This window comes from Eschrichtius robustus, chromosome 16 (assembly GCF_028021215.1).
Source record: "Eschrichtius robustus isolate mEscRob2 chromosome 16, mEscRob2.pri, whole genome shotgun sequence".
NCBI classification, from domain to species: domain Eukaryota; kingdom Metazoa; phylum Chordata; class Mammalia; order Artiodactyla; family Eschrichtiidae; genus Eschrichtius; species Eschrichtius robustus.
In genome coordinates, this window is record NC_090839.1 from 71,056,091 (window position 1) to 71,078,513 (window position 22,423).

Below are 22,423 nucleotides of genomic sequence, written 5' to 3' on the forward strand. Positions count from 1 at the left end.
GAAGCTCGTTAACCCTGTTTTCCTATGAGTCTTTGGCAAAAAGAAGTGGTGTCTAGGCAGAAGGGCTTTCAGAGTTACATTCTTGGGGATCCTGGTAATAGGTTGAGTTTCTAGAGTTTTAGAAAAACAAAGGAGGAAATAGAGTCTACCCCTCTGAACCTAAGTAGCAACCAGAACAACACAGAAGACACTTGCAGGATGTTTCTCTAAAGTTATACTAATATTGCAGGAGTGTAGTGAGTTGAGGGCAACAGGGTTGGTTCCAATAGGATGGTTGATGAGGGCCTTAACTTGCTAGCTAATAGAACAATACAAGGGAGGGTCATCACCACTTAAGTCTAATCCTCAAAGTCTCTGTGTGTATGGCAGGTCTTCTCTGACCTTCCAAGAGTCCAGCAGCATACTGTTGGAACAGACTCAAATACATATTTCCATAAGAAAAAAACAGTCAAAAGTCACAATTGCCCCACAATTATCCAACCCCTCATAAGGAATTAGTGTCTACATTGTATGTAAATCTGTGTTAGTTATTTTCATTAATCTCTGCCCTTACCATCTTCTACCAATTTTGCTTTCTTTGGGCTTTGGGGAATAAGGAAGTAGACCACTTATTGAGCTATAGCGCTCTCTCTCTGTCCCCTAAGCCACAATCACACTACTTCCAGTTTGTAATACCATGCTTTATAGTCTGTAAGGAATTTTTTTTTTATCTCATTTCACCCTTATTCCTGTAAGCTTAGGTGATGATGATAGGATCATGAGCAATTTCCTCCAATTTTATCCACAAGGAAATAGAGACTCAAATAGATAGACTAACTTGTCCCAGACCATATGGACTCTAGGCCTTCTAGCTCCAAGTTCAACCCTCTTTCTCAACCTCATCTTGAAGGGATGAAGTAAGGAGGATCTTCAAATTCATAAAGATTTGTTTCTGCTTTCCCTCTCCCTCCCCATCCATTCTTCTCTCAAGGAAAAGTTTTCCCAAGGAAATGCCAGAGGATGCCAATATCTTCACCATAAAAAAAAAAAAAAAAAAAAAAAAGAAAGCTCAGTTTTTTAACATTTCATAGGAGAGTTTAAGTCCAAGTCGTAAGTACTACTGGAGTTGAGAAACTCTCCCTTCTCCTCTTTGTCTTCCATTTCCAGTTCTTATTCCCCTCCTCTATAATTGCTCTGTCCTCCTTTTCCTTTGCTTCTACCCTAATTCTTATCATTCTGCTCTTCTCATCATTGGTATCATTATCATTAATATCACCATCATCATCTTTATCTGGCAGCAGACTCCTTGTTTGATTGGCACTTAGCGTTCTATTACTGTAGAATAGAATAGAATACTGTATAATAGAACAGAGTGTTCTATTCTATTAATCCATCTTTGAGAAGCCCTTTCTCAGGTTACATAAGATTTTCTATTTAGAGTACATTAGTGAATGCAATTGTGTCTAAATTAAAGTGGCTCATGCAAAAATGATAGAGCAACAGTGTTACATTGTTCTCAAAGTGTCCACAATCATGTTTGGATATTTCACTTTCTCTAGGCTAAAAAAATTCCTTTTTTTTTTAACAAACAAATAATGCTGCCTTCCAGGTTTTGCTTCTACAGCTTCCACTGTTGTTCTCATAGAAACCAAAAAAAGGAACACACATTGACCTTTAGAGCTAATTATTGTGAGGAATTTGCAGTGAATTTGCCCACTGTTTCAGAGTGGGCAGATAATTTATCTTGGACTAAAGACTTGGACAAAAAGAGATAAGAGGAATAAGCAGTCACAGACTTCAAATATATACCTTCCTCACATCAATTACATGGACTATTATCCAAACATATTAAATATTTTGTAACAATATGGGAAATATTTATGACGTATTAAAGAGAAGAAAAATTACAATGCAAAATGGTAAGTATTTGATGATGAACACGATGTAAAAGTCATATCACAAGAGAGCATGTAAACAGTTAATCAGTTGTATAAGGATGATGGTTTCTAATTTTATTGCAGTGTCTTCAGAGAACATGATCTACATGAAACCTATTATTTGATGTTTGTTGAGGCCTGCGCTGGTTCTATTAGGTGGGCAATTTTTATAAATATTCTCGTGTGCTTGAAAAGAACATGCATTTTCTATTGAGTGCAGTGTTTTATATAGGATTGTTAGATAAAGCTTTTTAATTGTGTTCAATTTTTTTATACCTTTCCTAATCTTTAGTCTGATTGATATATAACATTAAGGAGTTGTGTTAAAATCTCCAACTATGATTGCAGATTTGTTCTTTCTCATTAAATTCTACTACTGTTTGTTTTCTCTATTTTGAGGTTATGCTATTAGGTACATACAAGTTTAGGAGTATCATATTTTCTTGACGAATTGTTCCTTTTATCATTATGTATTACCTCTCTTTATCCCTGGTAATATTTTTGGCTTAAACTATTTTTTTGTCTGATATAAATATAGCTGTACCAATTTGTTGTTAGTATTTGCTTGATATAACTTTTCCATTTTTTACTTTCAATTTTTTTTGCAATTTTATATTTTAGATGTCTGTTGTAAATAAGACATGCCTGAGTCTTCTAACTGGTGAATTTGGTCTGTTTACATTTATTTTGATTGCAGATAAATTTGGACCATGTTTTTGGTCTTATATTGTGCTCTTTATTTACACTAATTTTTCTATGCTTTTCCTCCTTTCCGTAAGGTGGAAGTTTAAGTTAAGGATTTGAGATCTTCTTTTCTAACACAGGCATTAAAAACTGCAAATTTCCCACCTAAGCTTTGTTTTAACTGCATCCTGTAAATTTTACAATGTTTGCTTTCATTTTCATTAAGTTCAAAATATATCTGATAAAGAATTTGTATCTAGAATATATAAAGAACTCTTATAACTCAATAATAATAAGACAACGTAATGAAAAAATGAGTAAAGCATTTATAAGAAGATGTAAGAATGGTTAATAAGCACATAAAAAACATGCTCAACATTGTTATTCATTAGGGAAATGAAAATTTAAACCACAATCATACCACATCACACCCACTAGGATGGCTGAAAATGAAAAGACAGATAACAAATGCTGCAAGGATATGGAGAAATTTGAAGCCTCATACATTGCTGATGGGAATGAAAATCGTACAGTCACTTTGGAAAACAGTTTGGCAATTTCTTAAAAAGTTAAATACAAATTGTCATGTAATTCAGCAATTCCATTCCTCGGTATATACCCAAGAGACATGAAAATATATGTCCACACAAAGACTTGTATGTTCATAGCAGCATTATTCGTAAAAACAAAATGTGGAAACAATTCAAATGTCCATAAACTGTTGAATGAATAAAGAAAATGTGGTATATTAGTATAGTAGAAACTATTCAGAAATAAAAAGGAAGGAAATACTGTTACATGCTATAAAATGGATGAACCTTAAAAAATTATTTTAAGCTGAAAAAAAGCTAGACACAAAAGACTATACATTGTATGATTCCATTTATATGAAATGCCTACAAACAGCAAATCTGTAGAGACAGAAAGCAGATTAGTGGTTTCCTGGGGCTGGGAGTGGGAATGAGGATTGACTACAAATTAGCATGAGGGATATTTGGGGGGTTATGGATATGTTATAAAATTGGATTATGGTTGTTACCAAACAGAAGTTGGGCCTGCTCACCCTCAGTGCAGCAAAGCCAATCTACTGAAAATACAGCATTTATTGCAGGGTGCCAAGCAAGAAGAATGGGCAGCTTCTGCTCAAAAGACCCAAACTCACCAATGGCTTTCAGGGAAAGGTTTTTAAACACAGTGTGAGGGAGATGGTCACAGGGTGTGTGATCAGCTCATCCACAATTCTCTTATTGGTTGATGGTGAGGTAACAGGGTGATATTTTGGGAATCTCAATCATCAACCTTCTGGTGCTAACTGGTCTGGGGTCTATGTGCTGGTGGTCAGCATGCAGTTAACTTTTTTCACCTGATGAGGGTTTTAGTATCTGCAAAACAACTCAAGGATATGCTTCAGGATATTATCTATAGTCCTCGAGAAGGAACTAAAGGCCCTTGACTTTGTTTTATGGCTAAACTGTTATTATTTTGTTTTGCTTGATGGTTTTTCCTTTGTTTCTGTCTTTTCTCCCTTCTCTGATTAAAGTTGCTCTTTAGAACTCGGGGAAGGCCTAGGAGGCTACAGCTTTTCTATAAACAAGAGGTGGGGGACTAGGTGAGGAGGGGGTCTGTCCCTGGGAAGGCCCCACAGGGTCCTGCTTGGTTTCATGGTGATACTTACAGAACTCTAAATTTAGTAATGATCATTGAATTGTACACTTAAAATGGGTGAATTTCATAGTTTGTGAATTATACCTCAATACAGCACTTTAAAAAATAGACCTCTCCAGGGAACTAGACTAGTTCTGAGTGGTTTTGAAATTATTTTCTACATTCTGTGCCTTGATGACCAATATTACATTCAGGACTTGTTAAAGGACAGAAAAAAAAACAGTGCCTCAAAACATTCAAGATGAACGCAGCAGTCCTCGATATTCAATGTCATGGCCATTCCAGAAAGAAAAGGTCTAAGTTCAGTGCTGTGAACCTTTCTGGCTGCCTTCCATTGGAGGGAGGTTGGAATGAGCTTTGCCCTGGGCTGACACTCTTCCTTGTCACTGATTAACAAGCTTCGTAGGAAGGCTGCTTCACTGACATCCTGCTTTGCCTGGAGAGTGATATTTGGCAAAGCTTCGGTGAGCAGAAAAAATGTCCACTCGCTACCACCAAGCTGCTAGTGATAGCTACCTGGAACTTCTGAAAGAGGCTACCAAGAGAGATCTGAATCTTTCTGATGAAGATGGCATGACTCCCACACTCCTGGCAGCCTACCACGGGAACTTGGAAGCCCTAGAAATAATCTGCAGCAGAGGGTAATTTCAACCTGATGGTTTTGATTGGAAATTGTTTATGGTAGGATTTTGCAGACAGCAGCAAGAGGCAGGGAAAAAGTGAAAGTACTTTGCTTTCTTTCTAGTCTGTGTAAAAAATTGTCTTTTTAGAGAAAAGGAGAAAACTTCCCAGAGATGCTCTCTTTTCACTCTGAGAACTGGCACCATGTGTTGGCTGATCCTTTATGAGCCACACACACAGAGATCCTGAACTCTAAGGCACTATTATTTGCCTTGGGGGAAGATATTTTAATTCTGTGTCTTTTTTTTTTTTTTTAAGAATTTTATAATTTAAATTTATTTATTTAATTATGGCTGTGTTGGGTCTTCGTTTCTGTGCGAGGGCTTTCTCTAGTTGCGGCAAGAGGGGGCCATTCTTCATCGCGGTGCGCGGGCCTCTCACCATGGCGGCCTCTCTTGTGGCGGAGCACAGGCTCCAGATACGCAGGCTCAGTAGTTGTGGCTCACGGGCCTAGTTGCTCTGCGACATGTGGGATCTTCCCAGACCAGGGCTCGAACCCGTGTCCCCTGCATTGGCAGGCAGATTCTCAACCACTGCGCCACCAGGGAAGCCCTAATTCTGTGTCTTTAAAAATCTTTTCCATGACATGCAAGTTCTTGGCTTTTTAGAAAGAAATTACTGATCTACTTGGTTTTAAGATGTCAGCCTTGATTGGAACAAATGATGTGTTTTTATTTTTTCATCTATGCCATTAAAATCTCACAGCCTTTTAAAAAAATATTCAATCCTAGTGCAAGCTCATGATTCTTAGATGAAATTTCTGGCTTTATAAGCCATAAAAGGGACCTTCAGCCTGTCTTAACTTCATTACCTCTCTGGCTGTTAGATACATACATGTATACATACTCTCCCTGCAAATTCTGAAGCAGAAATTAGCTAGCAGTTGTCTTCTGCTTGTTACTGGAGGGTCTAGGCAGTGATGGCAACTATAACCCAAGAAGGCTAAAGAAAGAAAAAAAGAAAATGTGAGTAAAGGAGACAAGTGAATTTATTTCAATCCAATACATATTTATTTATACATATTTATACATATAGTTTTTGTTTACAAAATTTGCTCAGGCTGTTGTACAGTGGTCAGAGAAAATGTTCTGGGGCTGGTTTAACAGTTGAGATGAGGAATAAACTGGACTAGGATAGTGGCAGTGGGAATCGAGAGATGTGGATGGATTTGAGTGGCAATTCTGATGTAGAACTGGTTATGATTGACTGGATGCTGGGGGGTGGAAGGAAAAGGAGGATCAAGGCCCCAGATTCTGGCTTTGACAGCTTGTGGTTGTTGGCACCCTTTACTGAAGTGAGGGGCACTTTAGGAAGTTATAGGAACCAAAGCTGGAGAGAGTTCCCGAGTTGAAAACTGAATGAGGAAGTAAGTAGAGTTGATGTACTCCATTCCTTTTGTTTAACTTCCATTTCCCAGACACTGCCCTGTACCCCAACCCCTTTAGTCAGCCTTCTCCATATGTAACACTGCATCATCTCTCCTCCTCTCCCAAACTTTCTCCACCTACTCAAAGTATACCACCTCTGCAGGAAGTGCAGATGTCAGTTACTTCACAACCAGTGAAAGCCCTTGTACTTTTGAGGTCCAGTTTAAATGAGAATGCCTAGACGTTCTCTTTCTCTCTCTCTCTCCCCTTTGTATGTCTGAAACATTTTCTTTTTATTTTATTTTATTTTTTATTTTTACAAGAGATAAATAGACTGACACCAAGCATTGTACATGGATGACCACAACAAAAGCAACAATGATTGCAATTACCAAACATGAAACACACTCATACTATGTCATAATATTGACATTCAGTCCAGTAATCCTCCACTGTAACAGCTCCTTTACTTTGCAGTGAAAATTGATTTGTATACTCTTTGCCTCTGAGTCCTTGTGGGATTTTTTTTTTTTTTAATTCAGACAGAAAGTCACAAAAATTATACTCATCCTCATCAGTTCACTCAGTCCCATGTAATTAATTTTTTTTTTCATCTTGATCTTTTGTTAACACTTTTATGAGTTCATCAGTTTTTCATTAGAGTTCTGAAAATGCTTATTCATTCAGTTCAGCAGTACAGTCAGTTACCAGAAACCTGTACTTGGCAGAGTCTTTTCCATGAATTTCTTGAAGATGAAACCCTTTTATAGGAACATATTTGCAAAAGCATCAGAGCACACCCAGAACTGTCTGTAAATGACAAAAGACTTAAAAATGACCCCAGTTAAAGATTTGATGAAAGTTCATAATACTGCAGTTGACAAGAAAATTAGTTATTTCTGAGATATACATTTTAAAGTAATAACTAGGATTATTACTTATAACATTATACCAGAACATATAAGATTTTTAGAAATTTCATGTAATGTCTGAAACATTTGTATTAACATATTTCCATACATATTTCCATACAAATACAAATATAAGATTTTTAGAAATTTCATGTAATGTCTGAAACATTTATATTAACATATTTCCATACAAATAACCCAATGAAAGTTTAGTATTAGTTGTTTTGTTTGTTTTTTTTATACTGCAGGTTCTTATTAGGCATCAATTTTATACACATCAGTGTATACATGTCAATCCCAATCGCCCAATTCAGCACACCACCATCCCCACCCCACCGCAGTTTTCCCCCCTTGGTGTCCATATGTCCGTTCTCTACATCTGTGTCTCAACTTCTGCCCTGCAAACCGGCTCATCTGTACCATTTTTCTAGGTTCCACATACATGCGTTAATATACGATATTTGTTTTTCTCTTTCTGACTTACTTCACTCTGTATGACAGTCTCTAGATCCATCCACTTCTCAACAAATGACTCAATTTCGTTCCTTTTTATGGCTGAGTAATATTCCATTGTATATAAGTACCACAACTTCTTTATCCATTCGTCTGTTGACGGGCATTTAGGTTGCTTCCATGACCTGGCTATTGTAAATACTGCTGCAATGAACATTCGGGTGCATGTGTCTTTTTGAATTACGGTTTTCTCTGGGTATATGCCCAGTAGTGGGATTGCTGGGTCATATGGTAATTCTATTTTTAGTTTTTTAAGGAACCTCCATATTGTTCTCCATAGTGGCTGTATCAATTTACATTCCCACCAACAGTGCAAGAGGGTTCCCTTTTCTCCACACCCTCTCCAGCATTTGTTGTTTGTAGATTTTCTGATGATGCCCATTCTAACAGGAGTGAGGTGATACCTCATTGTAGTTTTGATTTGCATTTCTCTAATAATTAGTGATGTTGAGCATCTTTTCATGTGCTTCGTGGCCGTCTGTATGTCTTCTTTGGAGAAATGTCTATTGAGGTCTTCTGCCCATTTTTGGATTGGGGTGTTTGTTTCTTTAATATTGAGCTGAATGAGCTGTTTATATATTTTGGAGATTAATCCTTTGTCCGTTGATTCATTTGCAAATATTTTCTCCCATTCTGAGGGTTGTCTTTTCGTCTTGTTTATGGTTTCCTTTGCTGTGCAAAAGCTTTGAAGTTTCCTTAGGTCCCATTTGTTTATTTTTGTTTTTATTTCCATTACTCTAGGAGGTGGATCAAAAAAGATCTTGCTGTGATTTATGTCAAAGAGTGTTCTTCCTATGTTTTCCTCTAAGAGTTTTATAGTGTCCAGTCTTATATTTAGGTCTCTAATCCATTTTGAGTTTATTTTTGTGTATGGTGTTAGGGAGTATTCTAATTTCATTCTTTTACATGTAGCTGTCCAGTTTTCCCAGCACCACTTATTGAAGAGACTGTCTTTTCTCCATTGTATATCTTTGCCTCCTTTGTCATAGATTAGTTGACCATAGGTGCGTGGGTTAATCTCTGGGCTTTCTATCTTGTTCCATTGATCTATGTTTCTGTTTTTGTGCCAGTACCATATTGTCTTGATTACTGTAGCTTTGTAGTATAGTCTGAAGTCAGGGAGTCTGATTCCTCCAGCTCCATTTTTTTGCCTCAAGACTGCTTTGGCTATTCGGGGTCTTTTGTGTCTCCATACAAATTTTACGATGATTTGTTCTAGCTCCGTAAAAAATGCCATTGGTAATTTGATAGGGATTGCGTTGAATCTGTAGATTGCTTTGGGTAGTGTACTCATTTTCACAATGTTGATTCTTCCAATCCAAGAACATGGTATATCTCTCCATCTGTTGGTATCATCTTTAATTTCTTTCATCAGTGTCTTATAGTTTTCTGCATACAGGTCTTTTGTCTCCCTAGGTAGGTTTATTCCTAGGTATTTTATTCTTTTTGTTGCACTGGTAAATGGGAGTGTTTCCATAATTTCTCTTTCAGATTTTTCATCATTAGTGTATAGGAATGCAAGAGATTTCTGTGCACTAATTTTGTATCCTGCTGCTTTACCAAATTCATTGATTAGCTCTAGCAGTTTTCTGGTGGCAGTTTTAGGATTCTCTATGTATAGTATCATGTCATCCGCAAACAGTGACAGTTTTACTTCTTCTTTTCCAATTTGTATTCCTTTTATTTCTTTTTCTTCTCTGATTGCCGTGGCTAGGACTTCCAGAACTATGTTGAATAATAGTGGTGAGAGTGGACATCCTTGTCTCGTTCCTGATCTTAGAGGAAATGCTTTCAGTTTTTCACCATTGAGAATGATGTTTGCTGTGGGTTTGTCATATATGGCCTTTATTATGTTGAGGTAGGTTCCCTCTATGCCCACTTTCTGGAGAGTTTTTATCATAAATGGGTGTTGAATTTTGTCAAAAGCTTTTTCTGCATCTATTGAGATGATCATATGGCTTTTCTTCTTCAGTTTATTAATATGGTGTATCACATTGATTGATTTGTGTATATTGAAGAATCCTTGCATCCCTGGGATAAATCCCGCTTGATCATGGTGTATGATCCTTTTAATGTGTTGTTGGATTCTGTTTGCTAGTATTTTGTTGAGGACTTTTGCATCTATATTCATCAGTGATATTGGTCTGTAATTTTCTTTTTTTGTAGTGTCTTTGTCTGGTTTTGGTATCAGGGTGATGGTGGCCTCATAGAATGAGTTTGGGAGTGTTCCTTCCTCTGCAATTTTTTGGAAGAGTTTGAGAAGGATAGGTGTTAGCTCTTCTCTAAATGTTTGATAGAATTCACCTGTGAAGCCATCTGGTCCTGGACTTTTGTTTGTTGGATTTTTAATCACAGTTTCAATTTCATTACTTGTGATTGGTCTGTTCATATTTTCTGTTTCTTCCTGATTCAGTCTTGGAAGGTTATACCTTTCTAAAAGTTTGTCCATTTCTTCCAGGTTGTCCATTTTATTGGCATAAAGTTGTTTGTAGTAGTCTCTTAGGATGCTTTGTATTTCTGCGGTGTCTGTTGTAACTTCTCCTTTTTCATTTCTGATTTTATTGATTTGAGTCCTCTCCCTCTTTTTCTTGATGAGTCTGGCTAACGTCTTATCAATTTTGTTTATCTTCTCAAAGAACCAACTTTTAGTTTTATTGATCTTTGCTATTGTTTTCTTTGTTTCTATTTCATTTATTTCTGCTGTGATCTTTATGATTTCTTTCCTTCTGCTAACTTTGGGTTTTGTTTGTTCTTCTTTCTCTAGTTTCTTTAGGTGTAAGGTTAGATTGTTTACTTGAGATTTTTCTTGTTTCTTGAGGTAGGCTTGTATAGCTATAAACTTCCCTCTTAGAACTGCTTTTGCTGCATCCCATAGGTTTTGGGTCGTCGTGTTTTCCTTGTCATTTGTCTCTAGGTATTTTTTGATTTCCTCTTTGATTTCTTCAGTGATCTCTTGGTTATTTAGTAACGTATTGTTTAGCCTCCATGTGTTTGTCTTTTTTACGTTTTTTTTCCCTGTAATTCATTTCTAATCTCATAGCGTTGTGGTCAGAAAAGATGCTTGATATGATTTCAATTTTCTTAAATTTCCTGAGGCTTGATTTGTGACCCAAGATGTGATCTATCCTGGAGAATGTTCCATGCGCACTTGAGAAGAACGTGTAATCTGCTGTTTTTGGATGGAATGTCCTATATATATCAATTAAATCTCTCTGGTCTATTGTGTCATTTAAAGCTTCTGTTTCCTTATTTATTTTCATTTTGGATGATCTGTCCATTGGTGTAAGTGAGGTGTTAAAGTCCCCCACTATTATTGTGTTACTGTCGATTTCCTCTTTTATAGCTGTTAGCAGTTGCCTTATGTATTGAGGTGCTCCTATGTTGGGTGCATATATATTTATAATTGTTATATCTTCTTCTTGGATTGATCCCTTGATCATTATGTAGTGTCCTTCCTTGTCTCTTGTAACATTCTTTATTTTAAAGTCTATTTTATCTGATATGAGTATAGCTACTCCAGTTTTCTTTTGATTTCCATTTGCATGGAATATCATTATCCATCCCCTCACTTTCAGTCTGTATGTGTCCCTAGGTCTAAAGTGGGTCTCTTGTAGACAGCATATATATGGGTCTTGTTTTTGTATCCATTCAGCCAGTCTATGTCTTTTGGTTGGGGCATTTAATCCATTCACGTTTAAGGTAATTATTGATATGTATGTTCCCATGACCATTTTCTTAATTGTTTTTTGTTTTGTTTTGTTTTTGTTTTTTTTTTTAAGTATTTTTTATTACTATATTATCATTCTAAGTTTTAAGTTCTTAAAGTATGATTGCTACAGAATTATTGCACTTTATTTATTTATTTTTTTTTATAAAGACAGTGAAATAGAGAGAAAGTCTTTATTTATTTATTTATTTATTTATTTATCGCTGCGTTGGGTCTCCGTTTCTGTACGAGGGCTTTCTCCAGTTGCGGCAAGCGGGGGCCACTCTTCATCGTGGTGCGCGGGCCTCTCACTGTCGCAGCCTCTCCTGTTACGGAGCACAGGCTCCAGACGCGCAGGCTCAGTAATTGTGGCTCACGGGCCTAGTTGCTCCGTGGCATGTGGGATCCTCCCAGACCAGGGCTCGAACCCGTGTCCCCTGCATTGGCAGGCGGATTCTCAACCACTGCGCCACCAGGGAAGCCCTTCTTAATTGTTTTGAGTTTGTTTTTGTAGCTCCTTTTCTTCTCTTGTGTTTCCCACTTAGAGAAGTTCCTTTAGCATTTGTTGTAGAGCTAGTTTGGTGGTGCTGAATTCTCTTAGCTTTTGCTTGTCTGTAAAGCTTTTGATTTCTCCATCAAATCTAAATGAGATCCTTGCCGGGTAGAGTAATCTTGGTTGTAGGTTCTTCCCTTTCATCACTTTAAGTATATCATGCCACTCCCTTCTGGCTTGTAGAGTTTCTGCTGAGAAATCAGCTGTTAACCTTATGGGAGTTCCCTTGTATGTTATTTGTCGTTTTTCCCTTGCTGCTTTCAATAATTTTTCTTTGTCTTTAATTTTTGCCACTTTGATTACTATGTGTCTCGGCGTGTTTCTCCTTGGGTTTATCCTGTATGGGACTCTCTGCGCTTCCTGGACTTGGGTGGCTATTTCCTTTCCCATGTTAGGGAAGTTTTCGACTGTAATCTCTTCAGATATGTTCTCTGGTCCTTTCTCTCTCTCTTCTCCTTCTGGGACCCCTATAATGCGAATGTTGTTGCGTTTAATGTTGTCCCAGAGGTCTCTTAGGCTGTCTTCATTTCTTTTCATTCTTTTTTCTTTATTCTATTCTGCAGCAGTGAATTCCACCATTCTGTCTTCCAGGTCACTTATCCGTTCTTCTGCCTCAGTTATTCTGCTATTGATTCCTTCTAGTGTAGTTTTCATTTCAGTTATTGTATTGGTCATCTCTGTTTGTTTGTTCTTTAATTCTTCTAGGTCTTTGTTAATCATTTCTTGCATCTTCTCAATCTTTGCCTCCATTCTTATTCCGAGGTCCTGGATCATCTTCACTATCATTATTCTGAATTCTTTTTCTGGAAGGTTGCCTATCTCCACTTCATTTAGTTGTTTTTCTGGGGGTTTTTTCTTGTTCCTTCATCTGGTACATAGCCCTCTGCCTTTTCATCTTGTCTATCTTTGTGTAACTGTGGTTTTTGGTCCACAGGCTGCAGGATTGTAGTTTTTCTTGCTTCTGCTGTCTGCCCTCTGGTGGTTGAGGCTATCTAAGAGGCTTGATGGGAGGCTCTGGTGGTGGGTAGAGCTGACTGTTGCTGTGGCTGTCAGAGCTCAGTAAAACTTTGATCCACTTGACTGCTGATGGGTGGGGCTGGGTTCCCTCCCTGTTGGTTCTTTTGCCTGAGGCAACCCAACACTGGGGCCTACCTGGGCTCTTTGATGGGGTTAATGGCAGACTCTGGGAGGGCTCACGCCAAGGAGCACTTCCCAGAACCTCTGATGCCAGTGTCCTTGTCCCCACGGTGAAACAGAGCCACCCCCCGCCTCTGCAGGAGACCCCCCAACGCCAGCAGGTAGGTCTGGTTCAGTCTCCCCCAGGGTCACTGCTCCTTCCCCTGGGTCCCGACGTGCAGACTACTTTGTGTGTGCCCTCCAAGAGTAGGGTCTCTGTTTCCCCAAGTCCTGTCGAAGTCCTGCAATCAATTCCCACTAGGCTTCAAAGTCTGATTCTCCTGAAACATTTTCTTATACAAATTGTTCTACTGGTCTTCATTTATCACAAAAGTAACATAAGCTAAGCCCAGAAAATTAAACCATATATATGCACACAAATTATAAAGAATAAAATGTCCCATAATGCCATATACATAGTGTGTATAAGTATATATATATAGTGTATATAAATATATGTGCATATATGTATATATATTATGTATAAATAAATATGCATGTATACTTGTACACACACATGAAATAGTATACTAAGTAGACATTTTTTTGTGGTATGCAGTTTTTTTTTTTTTACTCCTCAATACATCATGAACATTTTTTTCCATGTCAGTGTATATTCTTTTACAATTTAATTTTCAGGGACTTCTTAGTATTCTAGTTAATAAATGTATTATATAAATACATTTCTAAGTCAATCTCTCTTTCAGACAAATAACTTGTTTCCCATAGTTTAAACAGTACTAATGATGATTATCCTTGTACGTAAATCTTGGCTCACATTTTCTTGAGAACAAATTCTACAAAGTGAAATTTCTGGATCAATTGGCATGTACACAATTTAAAGACTTTTTTGGTGTCTATTGACAAATTGCCCTTCAGAAGGTGAGCACCCATTTTTGTCGTTATTATAGGTCCAGAATGATATATCAATGTGCCTTTAATGTTCTTTTCTTTGGTTACTGGTGAGGTTGAAAATTTTATTATATTTAGTGGCCATAATAGTTCCACTTTTGTGAACTATGTATTTATAACCCTGTCCCACTTATATATTGGGGTCTTCAACATTTCTCATTGATTTATTAAAAAATGCTTTTAAAGTTAGAATATCAGTCTTTTGTCATTATATTTCCAAATATTTTCACAATTCATAATTCATATTTTTGACAGTGATATTTACTATAAATGAAAATATATTTAAGTATATATTTTATATACATAAGTCTGTCAGTTTACTATATAATTCCAACTTTGAGGTCCTGCCTAAATATTGACAGATATTTTCTTTAGTACTTATTTTAGTTTTAGTTTTTATTTTAAATAATTCATATATCATTTCTTTGATTTAAGATTTGGGGTTATGATCTGACTATGCCTTCTCCAAGTGGTTAGTCATTTGTCCCTAAACATTTTGTTATATAGTCCACCCTTTACCTATTTATTTGACATGGTACTTTCTCTCAGTGTAATGTCAAAATCCAGTCCATTGATTTATATTTATTAAAAACTGATTATGGGCATCAACATTTTAACCCTGATTTTTCTAGTCCTTCCTTCTCAACTCTTATCTTCTGGATCAATTCTAGTACATCCCAGATTTTGTTTCCTTCTCTCCAGAAGCATTTAAGATCTGTTAAGTTGGCCTGGTGTAGTCATAAAAATGTCTTGTAAGGGTTTTCATAGGTCACCTCCCATTTTCACCATAGCCAATCTTTAGGCGCTTGTGTGAAAACAAATTGCCCATTAAATTTAAGGGGGCTAAAAAGGGAAACCAATCAAAAATTGAATCAATTATTGAGGTCTATTGCAGTCTGATGATTTTAGTGTTTTCCTGCCGCTACCTGATTGAACCATGGATCATGTGGCAACCATTAATATCCAAACTCTGGCTTTGTTAAAACCTGTTTTTCTTTCTTTTTTAATTTTAAGGATGGAAAGCAACAATAACATGTATTATCCTACACTGGGAAGATGGCCTCAATAACACAAAATTTCATTTTGCCTTTAAAATGTGCATGACTTCTTTTTTTTTAGTTTTTTTTTTCATTTTCTAAAATGTAATGTTTTCTTCCTTAATGATTCTCAAAGGAATACAAACTTTTTGTAACATTTCATGTCATATTAGAAAATATACTTAATAAAGTAAAAATCACATGAATTCTCTCAGTCATTAACATTTGGGTGTATATCATTTCAGACGTTTCCCTTTGAGAACATGCACTTAAATGTACGTATGTTCAGCCCTTAAAAAGGCAATCACATTATACAAACTGTCCTGGAATCTTCTTCTAATTATTTAATAATACCTCATGGACCATTTGCACTTAAAAGTAGAGATGCATGCCATTATTTTTAATGGCTACATGGTATTCTGTTTTATGGTTTCATCATAATTTATTTAATCAATTGCTTGTTCATGACATTTACTTTGAATCCAGTTTTTGTATAATTTGGAATGAACATCCTTGATCATTTATCTTTGCACAAGGGTCTGATATTTCCTCAGGATAAATTCCTTAAGGCAGAATTATTGATTCAAAAGGGTGCCATGTTTTACAGGCTTTTGGCACATATTGTGCCAGGAAATTTGAACCACTTTATGCTTCCTCCAGCATTGTTCATTTCCTCGCACTCCTGCCAAAATTGAGTAGTAGTATTCTTTTTATTTGTTGCCTATCTGATAGGCAAATAGATGGTGGTACATTGTTTTCACTTGCATTTATTTGATTACTAGTGAGTCTAGATATTCCTTCCTATGTAGAAAAACATTTCTTGAAAGAGTGATTTTTTTTCTGAGAACAACTCCAAAATAATCAAATCAACTTCAAAAGGAGAAACTGAAATGGGACAGATTCTCAGAGTAATTTAATATAAGCAAATTGCCTATTTTGTGACAATAATTGCAATCCAGCTTTAAAAATTATTGCCCAAATGTACTAATCTACAAAAGAGCAAGGGCAAAATATGATTACTTAAAATCTTTTCATTGAGTTTATCTTTTGGGAAAAAAAGGATAGGAAAAAAGTCAAATCAAAATGTTATGAATTTAGATTAAGGAAACAATATATTGAATAACATCAGTATTGGACTCAGATCATCAAATGAGTTTGTGACTATCTGGCCAGGTATGTGTAATGGTTCTATCAAGAAATGTGAAGGATATCAGGGATTGAAAGACAAAGACTGATTTTAGAAGGACCCCCAACTTGTCAATAGTAAACATTTTGATTTAAGTTGTACATCAATTTGGCAAGTTGTCTGTAAACAGAATTTATTTCAAGTGGAAATAGCTTAAATGCACCAGGGAAACTCATGAATCAGCTTACTGACAGCTTCATCTTTAAATATGGAATTTTGTGTTTCTTAAGAGAAGAACAGTCTTTGGAGTCAGCTCAGGTTTTCTTCATGTTCTTCCTATCTTGAAGGATCATTTAAGATCCCTCAGGATGGGAAAATTCCACTATTTTATGACCTGAAGCATGTAGATTTAACCCAAACTTTTTAATACCTCTAACATCCTTACCACAGTTCAGTCCTCTCAATAATTTCTCTTTTAACTTACCCAATCTAATTTCAGGCAAATTTAATCCATATGTTTATGTTTACAGTAATGTCTTAGATGTTTTACAATCCCTCTTTTATGTCTTTTGAGTGTGGTGTTTGGTTAAAATAAATAAGAAGTGAAACTCCATCTTTGGGGGTGAGGTACTGTGTTCCCCTAAGATATACAACTATTTTAAGGTTGAAAGAGGTTTCCTTTGATCCAAGACAATTAAATCAGGAAAAAGGCTGTGCAACAGAACTGTGTTATTTAATATATTTGCTTTCCTTAGATTCAATTTTATTTTCTTTCCTTCCTCTTTGAACTTATTTCCCTTCCCCTATCTCTGGTCACACTGAAGTATACTCCTGGTGCCACAAATATGTAACATCACCTATATGTGCATCTGCTTACACTGTTCTCTCTGCTCAGAAGGAAGTTGCCAGCTGCCAGCTTATGGCTGGATCTAGCCCACAAATATGTTTTATTTGGACTTCACTGTATTTTTCTCTTAAATTTGAGCCAACATTTAAAAATCAAAAAGCTTCACATGAAATTCTGGATTTCTGGCTTTGTTTGGAAAATGGAAACTCTGGCAATATTGTGTCTGCTTTTATTCAAGGTAGCAGTCAGCCACAGGTGATCAATGTCTATTCTTTTAGATGGAACTTGCACTTAATTATGACTTTGTTGAAAGAACAAACCTGGCCCCATTAGGTTACTTACATTACATTCTTGGCTTCTTTAGGTTGAGTTTGAGACATCTGCTATGATATATGGATGATATAAAGGACAAAAGACACAAAGGACAAAAGACACAAGTTTTGCCCTCTGAGACATATTATCTAGTTGGGGGGCAGGGCATATTTGACAAATTAAGACTATAAGTGTTAAAAAGCCACAAGAGTCATCACAGTGCTGCAGTAATTTACTAGATGGGTGTGAGAAAAAAATAAATGTATGAAATTAAGGATTTTGAGTTTAGAGACAAGGGAAATGGTAACAGGTAAAGTTTATTGAGTATTCATTATGTACCAAGCACGTTTCTAATGCTATATGTATGTTGACTGATTCACGTAATAGTTCTACGAGTAGGTAATATTATCCTAAATTTATAGATGAGGACACTGAGTCCTAGAAAAGTTGAACTTGAGGCCTCACAGTGGGTAAAAGGGAAAAGCTGAGGTGAGTTAACATAAGACCATATTGTGTTGGAGACCAGTAGACTTGGAGGCAGGCCTGATCCAAGGTGTATTGCCCGTGTACTGCTGGGAAAATCAATTACGTGCTTGGAGTCTTATTTTACCCCTCTGATCATTATTCTTTTCTTCCTTCTCTAAGAGAAAGATTGTGCTTGGTGGTGGTGGTGGGGGCAGAGAATGTGTAAGTGCTTTGTAACCAAAAAGCGTGAAGAAGCCAAGGATCCCCATGGAGGAATTACAAATCTGATTCACCAAATTATAGGACACTGGTTGGGACACCTTAACTAGTATATCTCTCAGCCTGCAGTGAGCCTAACCTGGGGATCTTGTTAAACTTCAGTTTCTGATTCAGGAAGTCTGGGATGCGGTCCAAGATTCTGCAGTTCTAACAACTTGCAGGTGATGTTACTGGTGGGATGTTACCGCTGCTGCTGGTCCAGGGACCAAACTTTAAGTGGCAAGAAATAGAAGGGCCACAGTGCATTAACAGGCCAGTCGCAAGGGCATGGACCTTCTCTCCTGTTTCCACCTGGTACTTACCAGGAATGTGAAGAGGCCTTCTCAGGCTCTCTCTCCTGCCATCCCATGGGGCCAGCCCGGCCAAAGTTTACTGAGATCCTGATTTTGGAGTCTAGACTAGGGCAAAGGAAGATGCCCTTTTGTACCTGTATTATCAGAGCTCTCAACAGTGGCTTGGGGTCAGAGCCATAGTTAACAATAAGTTATTACTTTACTTTTCATTTGTGCCTGTTTGTAACTCAAGGCCTCACAGGAGAAGGGCAAGGGGTGGGGGTTAGAGCCTGGGGCAGGATTCCAGTAGATATTCATTCCTCAAATCTTTTTTATCTACCATGTACCCGATTCTGTGTCAGGCATGGGGTCCCTGGCCATAATGCTATCTAATAATGCCCCCAATTCTACCTTAAACCATTGCAGAACTACTCATAATTATGTGGAAATAAACTGAGGAATCAATAGACCCTTTGTACAAATATTAGTTGTATTAGACACTGTTTGCTTCCTGCCCAGTATCCATTCCTCTCTTCTTTCTTGCTGATGGGGAACGAGTTTTGTTCAGTTTTCATTTCCCTACCTGTGACTCAGAGGAGGGTAGCAGTGCTGTACTGGAACTGGAACTGAGCAAGTGGGCTCGTTGCCCACTGTGCAATGGAAAGACCAAGGCAGTGGTCTTTTGCAGAGAGAAAAGGCTTTATTGCAGGGTGGAAAACAAGAAGACAAGAGGCACTGCTTTAGATCTGGCTCCTTGACTGGCATTTGAATGGAGTATTTATCTTGGAAGTAGGGAACAAGAGGGGGAGGGTGCTCAGAAATGATTGATGGAAAGTAAGTGTAAGTTTCAACGTAAGTTTCGAGAGTTCAAGGGTTCCTTGCACAGGCCAGACAGTCCTTAATGCCTCTTCATGGGTTGCATGTGCAATTTCAGAGGTGGAGAAGTCCAGTACATAACATGCAGTGGATTTTCAGCCTGTGACATTCAAAGTGTGCTATCAGTCATTCTCGTCCCTCAATGCGCCTGTGTGATGCTCATGCTCAATTGGAGGGGCTGTCAGCAAGCTGTTTGCATATCTGTGGTTTCCCTGATACTCTGCGAAACAAGCTTGGTGTTCTCCATGTTACGATTTTTGTTTCTATCTTGTTTCTACCTTAGGGACCAAGATCCTTTAAGGTACAAGGTATAGTTTCAGAACCAGCTCTTACCAGCTCAGGAGAGATGACTGCTAAATTTTAGGAAGTTTGAATCAGATAAACAATCCATTATTAAAAATAAAATTATATGAACTTAAAATTTAATAAATTATATTAAAAAGGTAATACTCAAAACTTACTACTTTCTAATTATTTTACCACATTTTACTGTTACCTTTGCTCTTAAGATTACGCACATCTATTAAATATCTATGTGGTGGGAATAATTTATAATCAATTGACTGTGCATCTCTTCCAAATTCTGTGTCCAGTAATGTCACATTAGGAGCTTGAAATGTGCTATGGTGGTGTATTTACACCACAGAAATTGGCGCATGCTATATAAATCAGAGCTTGATTTTTTTCCTGGGTGAGCTGGTTGTTAACATTTACCAGCACACCATGGGGTAATCCTATACAGGGGAAAAATCTAATTGATTTAAGATAAACAAGGTAGCTCTATTTCCTTTCCCTTAGGCACGTGGCCCAATTCTGGCCAATGAGACAAGAAAGTTGCTCATGTTGGGAGTTTCTTAGAAAGCTTTTCTTGCTTCTAACAAGGAGATACAGGGTAGATATGGGCTTTTTCTGTTTCTGGCCATGTGATGTCTGGATGTGACATATGCGGACTTTCAGAAGTTATCTTGTAACAGTGTCAAGGCAGGATTAACATGCATTTTGTTCTTTTAGTTTTTATTTTTTTAGACCTCATGTTCAGAGAAAACAATTAGCATGTATTTTTTATATTTTCTCTTCTAGAGGGGATCCTGATAGATGTGACATCTGGGGAAATACTCCTTTACATTACGCAGCCTCCAATGGTCATGCCCACTGTGTCTCATTTCTGATCAACTTCGGTGCCAACATCTTTGCCCTGGACAACGATTTCCAGTCTCCACTGGATGCTGCTGCCAGCAGAGAGCAGAATGAATGTGTTGGTCTCTTGGATAAGGCTGCCACTGCCCAGAACATAATGAACCCCAAGAAGGTCACCAGGCTGAAGGAGCAGGCTCAGAAGAATGCCAGGAGGCAGATCAAAGAGTGTGAGAGGCTCCAGGAGAAGCACCAAAATAAGATGGCCCGCACCTACAACAAGGAGGAATCTGGGACTCTTTCTTCTTCCAAGGGCACTTTCTCCAGGTCATCCCTTTCAAATGCTTCTGCTTCCAACACATTCGGGTCACTGTCTAAGGGCATTAAAGACACCTTTAAAATAAAGTTCAAGAAGAACAAAGACACAGCAGAGCCGTTAGGGAAGGAGAGAACAAGTGGGCAGAAGAACGTGATGGAAGTGTTCAGAGAGGAGCAGGAGGAGGAGGAGGAGGAGGAAGATCGCTTCTCAGGGGACTTCAGAGAGAAGCTCCAGTTCTCAGTAAAGGGGGACAGCTGGGTGCAACACGAATCCATTCTCAACCGTCCAGGTCTAGGAAATGTTGTTTTTAGAAGGAACAGAATATTGAGCCCTGAAGACATCTCAGACAGCAAGAGGGAGTTGGGGTTTAAAATGCCCAGTGAATTGCTTCAGAGACAAGGAGGAGCTGAAGCTGATGAAGAGGGAGCGGAAAACAGCCGTGAAGATGATCTGCCTTGGGATGAGGATGAAGTGGAATGGGAGGAAGATGTGGGTGATGCTACCCCCCTGGAAGTGTTCTTGCAGTCCCACTACCTGGAAGAATTCCTTCCCATTTTCATGAGAGAGCAGATTGATCTGGAAGCTCTGCTGCTTTGCTCTGATGAGGACCTTCAGAGCATACACATGCAGCTGGGTCCCAGGAAGAAAGTCCTTAATGCCATAAACAGAAGGAAGCAGGTGCTACAACAGCCTGGGCAGTTGGTCGACACCAGCCTCTGATGGAGTGTTGGGTCAACTGGGTGAGTCTGCAGCAGTGGGGTGATGCTGTGGCCCGCTGGAAACATTTCAGGCATTACCCACTCTCTACCCAATACCAGACTACTGGGTTTCTAGGGTTTTGGAGGTGTCCATCAAAGAGGCCCAAATTCTACTCTGAGAAATACTCTATACCTGTCCACATAAACCGCTAATGAGAAACTCAAGGAGACCTGGGAATAAGAAAATGGCATCTCTCTTCAATTATCTTTTTGATATTTTTGAATACAGAAAGGATGAAATGGATGACAGAGAAGGGAAGAAACTTTCTTCACTTTCCTAACTCTGGATTTAAAATTATAATCTCCCATCACATTAGCTGCTGCTTAATTTCTCATCCTCATAGTCTAGGGATTCTAACTCCAGTTCTGTCCTTAGCTCTATGACTTTACCTGTTGGTGGAGACTAAAGTTCCTCCATTGGCCTGTGGCATGATGCCCAACTTAAATGTGTCTAACCCTTCGACAGATGTTTACATATTTACAAGTAATAGAAATGGGTCTATAGTACTCCTGCCTGGGAACAGAGAGAGGATGGCAGGTAGAGAGAGAGAAGAAAGAAACAGAATGTATGGTACCTGTATGGACTGAATTTTGTCCCTCCAAAATTCTTATGTTGAAACCGTAATCCCTAATGTGACTGTATTTGAAGATAAGACCTTTATTAAAGAGCTGATTAAGGTTAAATGAGGTCATAAAGGTGAGGCCCTAATTCCCTATGACTGTTGTCCTTTGAAGAGGTGGAGACACTGGAGATGTGCACACACACAGAATAGGCTATGTGAAGACACAGCAAGAAGGCAGCCATCTGAAAGCCAAGGAGGAAAGCCTCAGGAGAAATCAAACCTTCTATCAACTTGATCTTGGACTTCCAGCCTCCAGAGCTATAAGAAAATAAATTTCTGTTGTTTAAGCCA

At 37.9% G+C, this 22,423-nt stretch overlaps 1 protein-coding gene across 3 annotated transcripts in view; it reads left to right on the forward strand.

Moving 5' to 3' along the window:
- ANKS4B (ankyrin repeat and sterile alpha motif domain containing 4B) overlaps positions 1 to 22,423 on the forward strand; it is an 80,151-nt gene extending 57,728 nt beyond the window's left edge. For 2 of the 3 annotated variants that reach the window (XM_068524532.1, XM_068524533.1), the window contains exons 5-6: positions 2,001 to 2,072; positions 20,379 to 22,423. In XM_068524532.1, the coding sequence (XP_068380633.1) occupies positions 2,001 to 2,072; positions 20,379 to 21,471 (1,165 nt within the window). In that variant the 3' untranslated portion in view covers positions 21,472 to 22,423. Of the gene's footprint in view, positions 1 to 2,000; positions 2,073 to 4,723; positions 4,907 to 20,378 lie in introns of those variants that run through there. The other variant, XM_068524534.1, reaches the window with a different exon arrangement.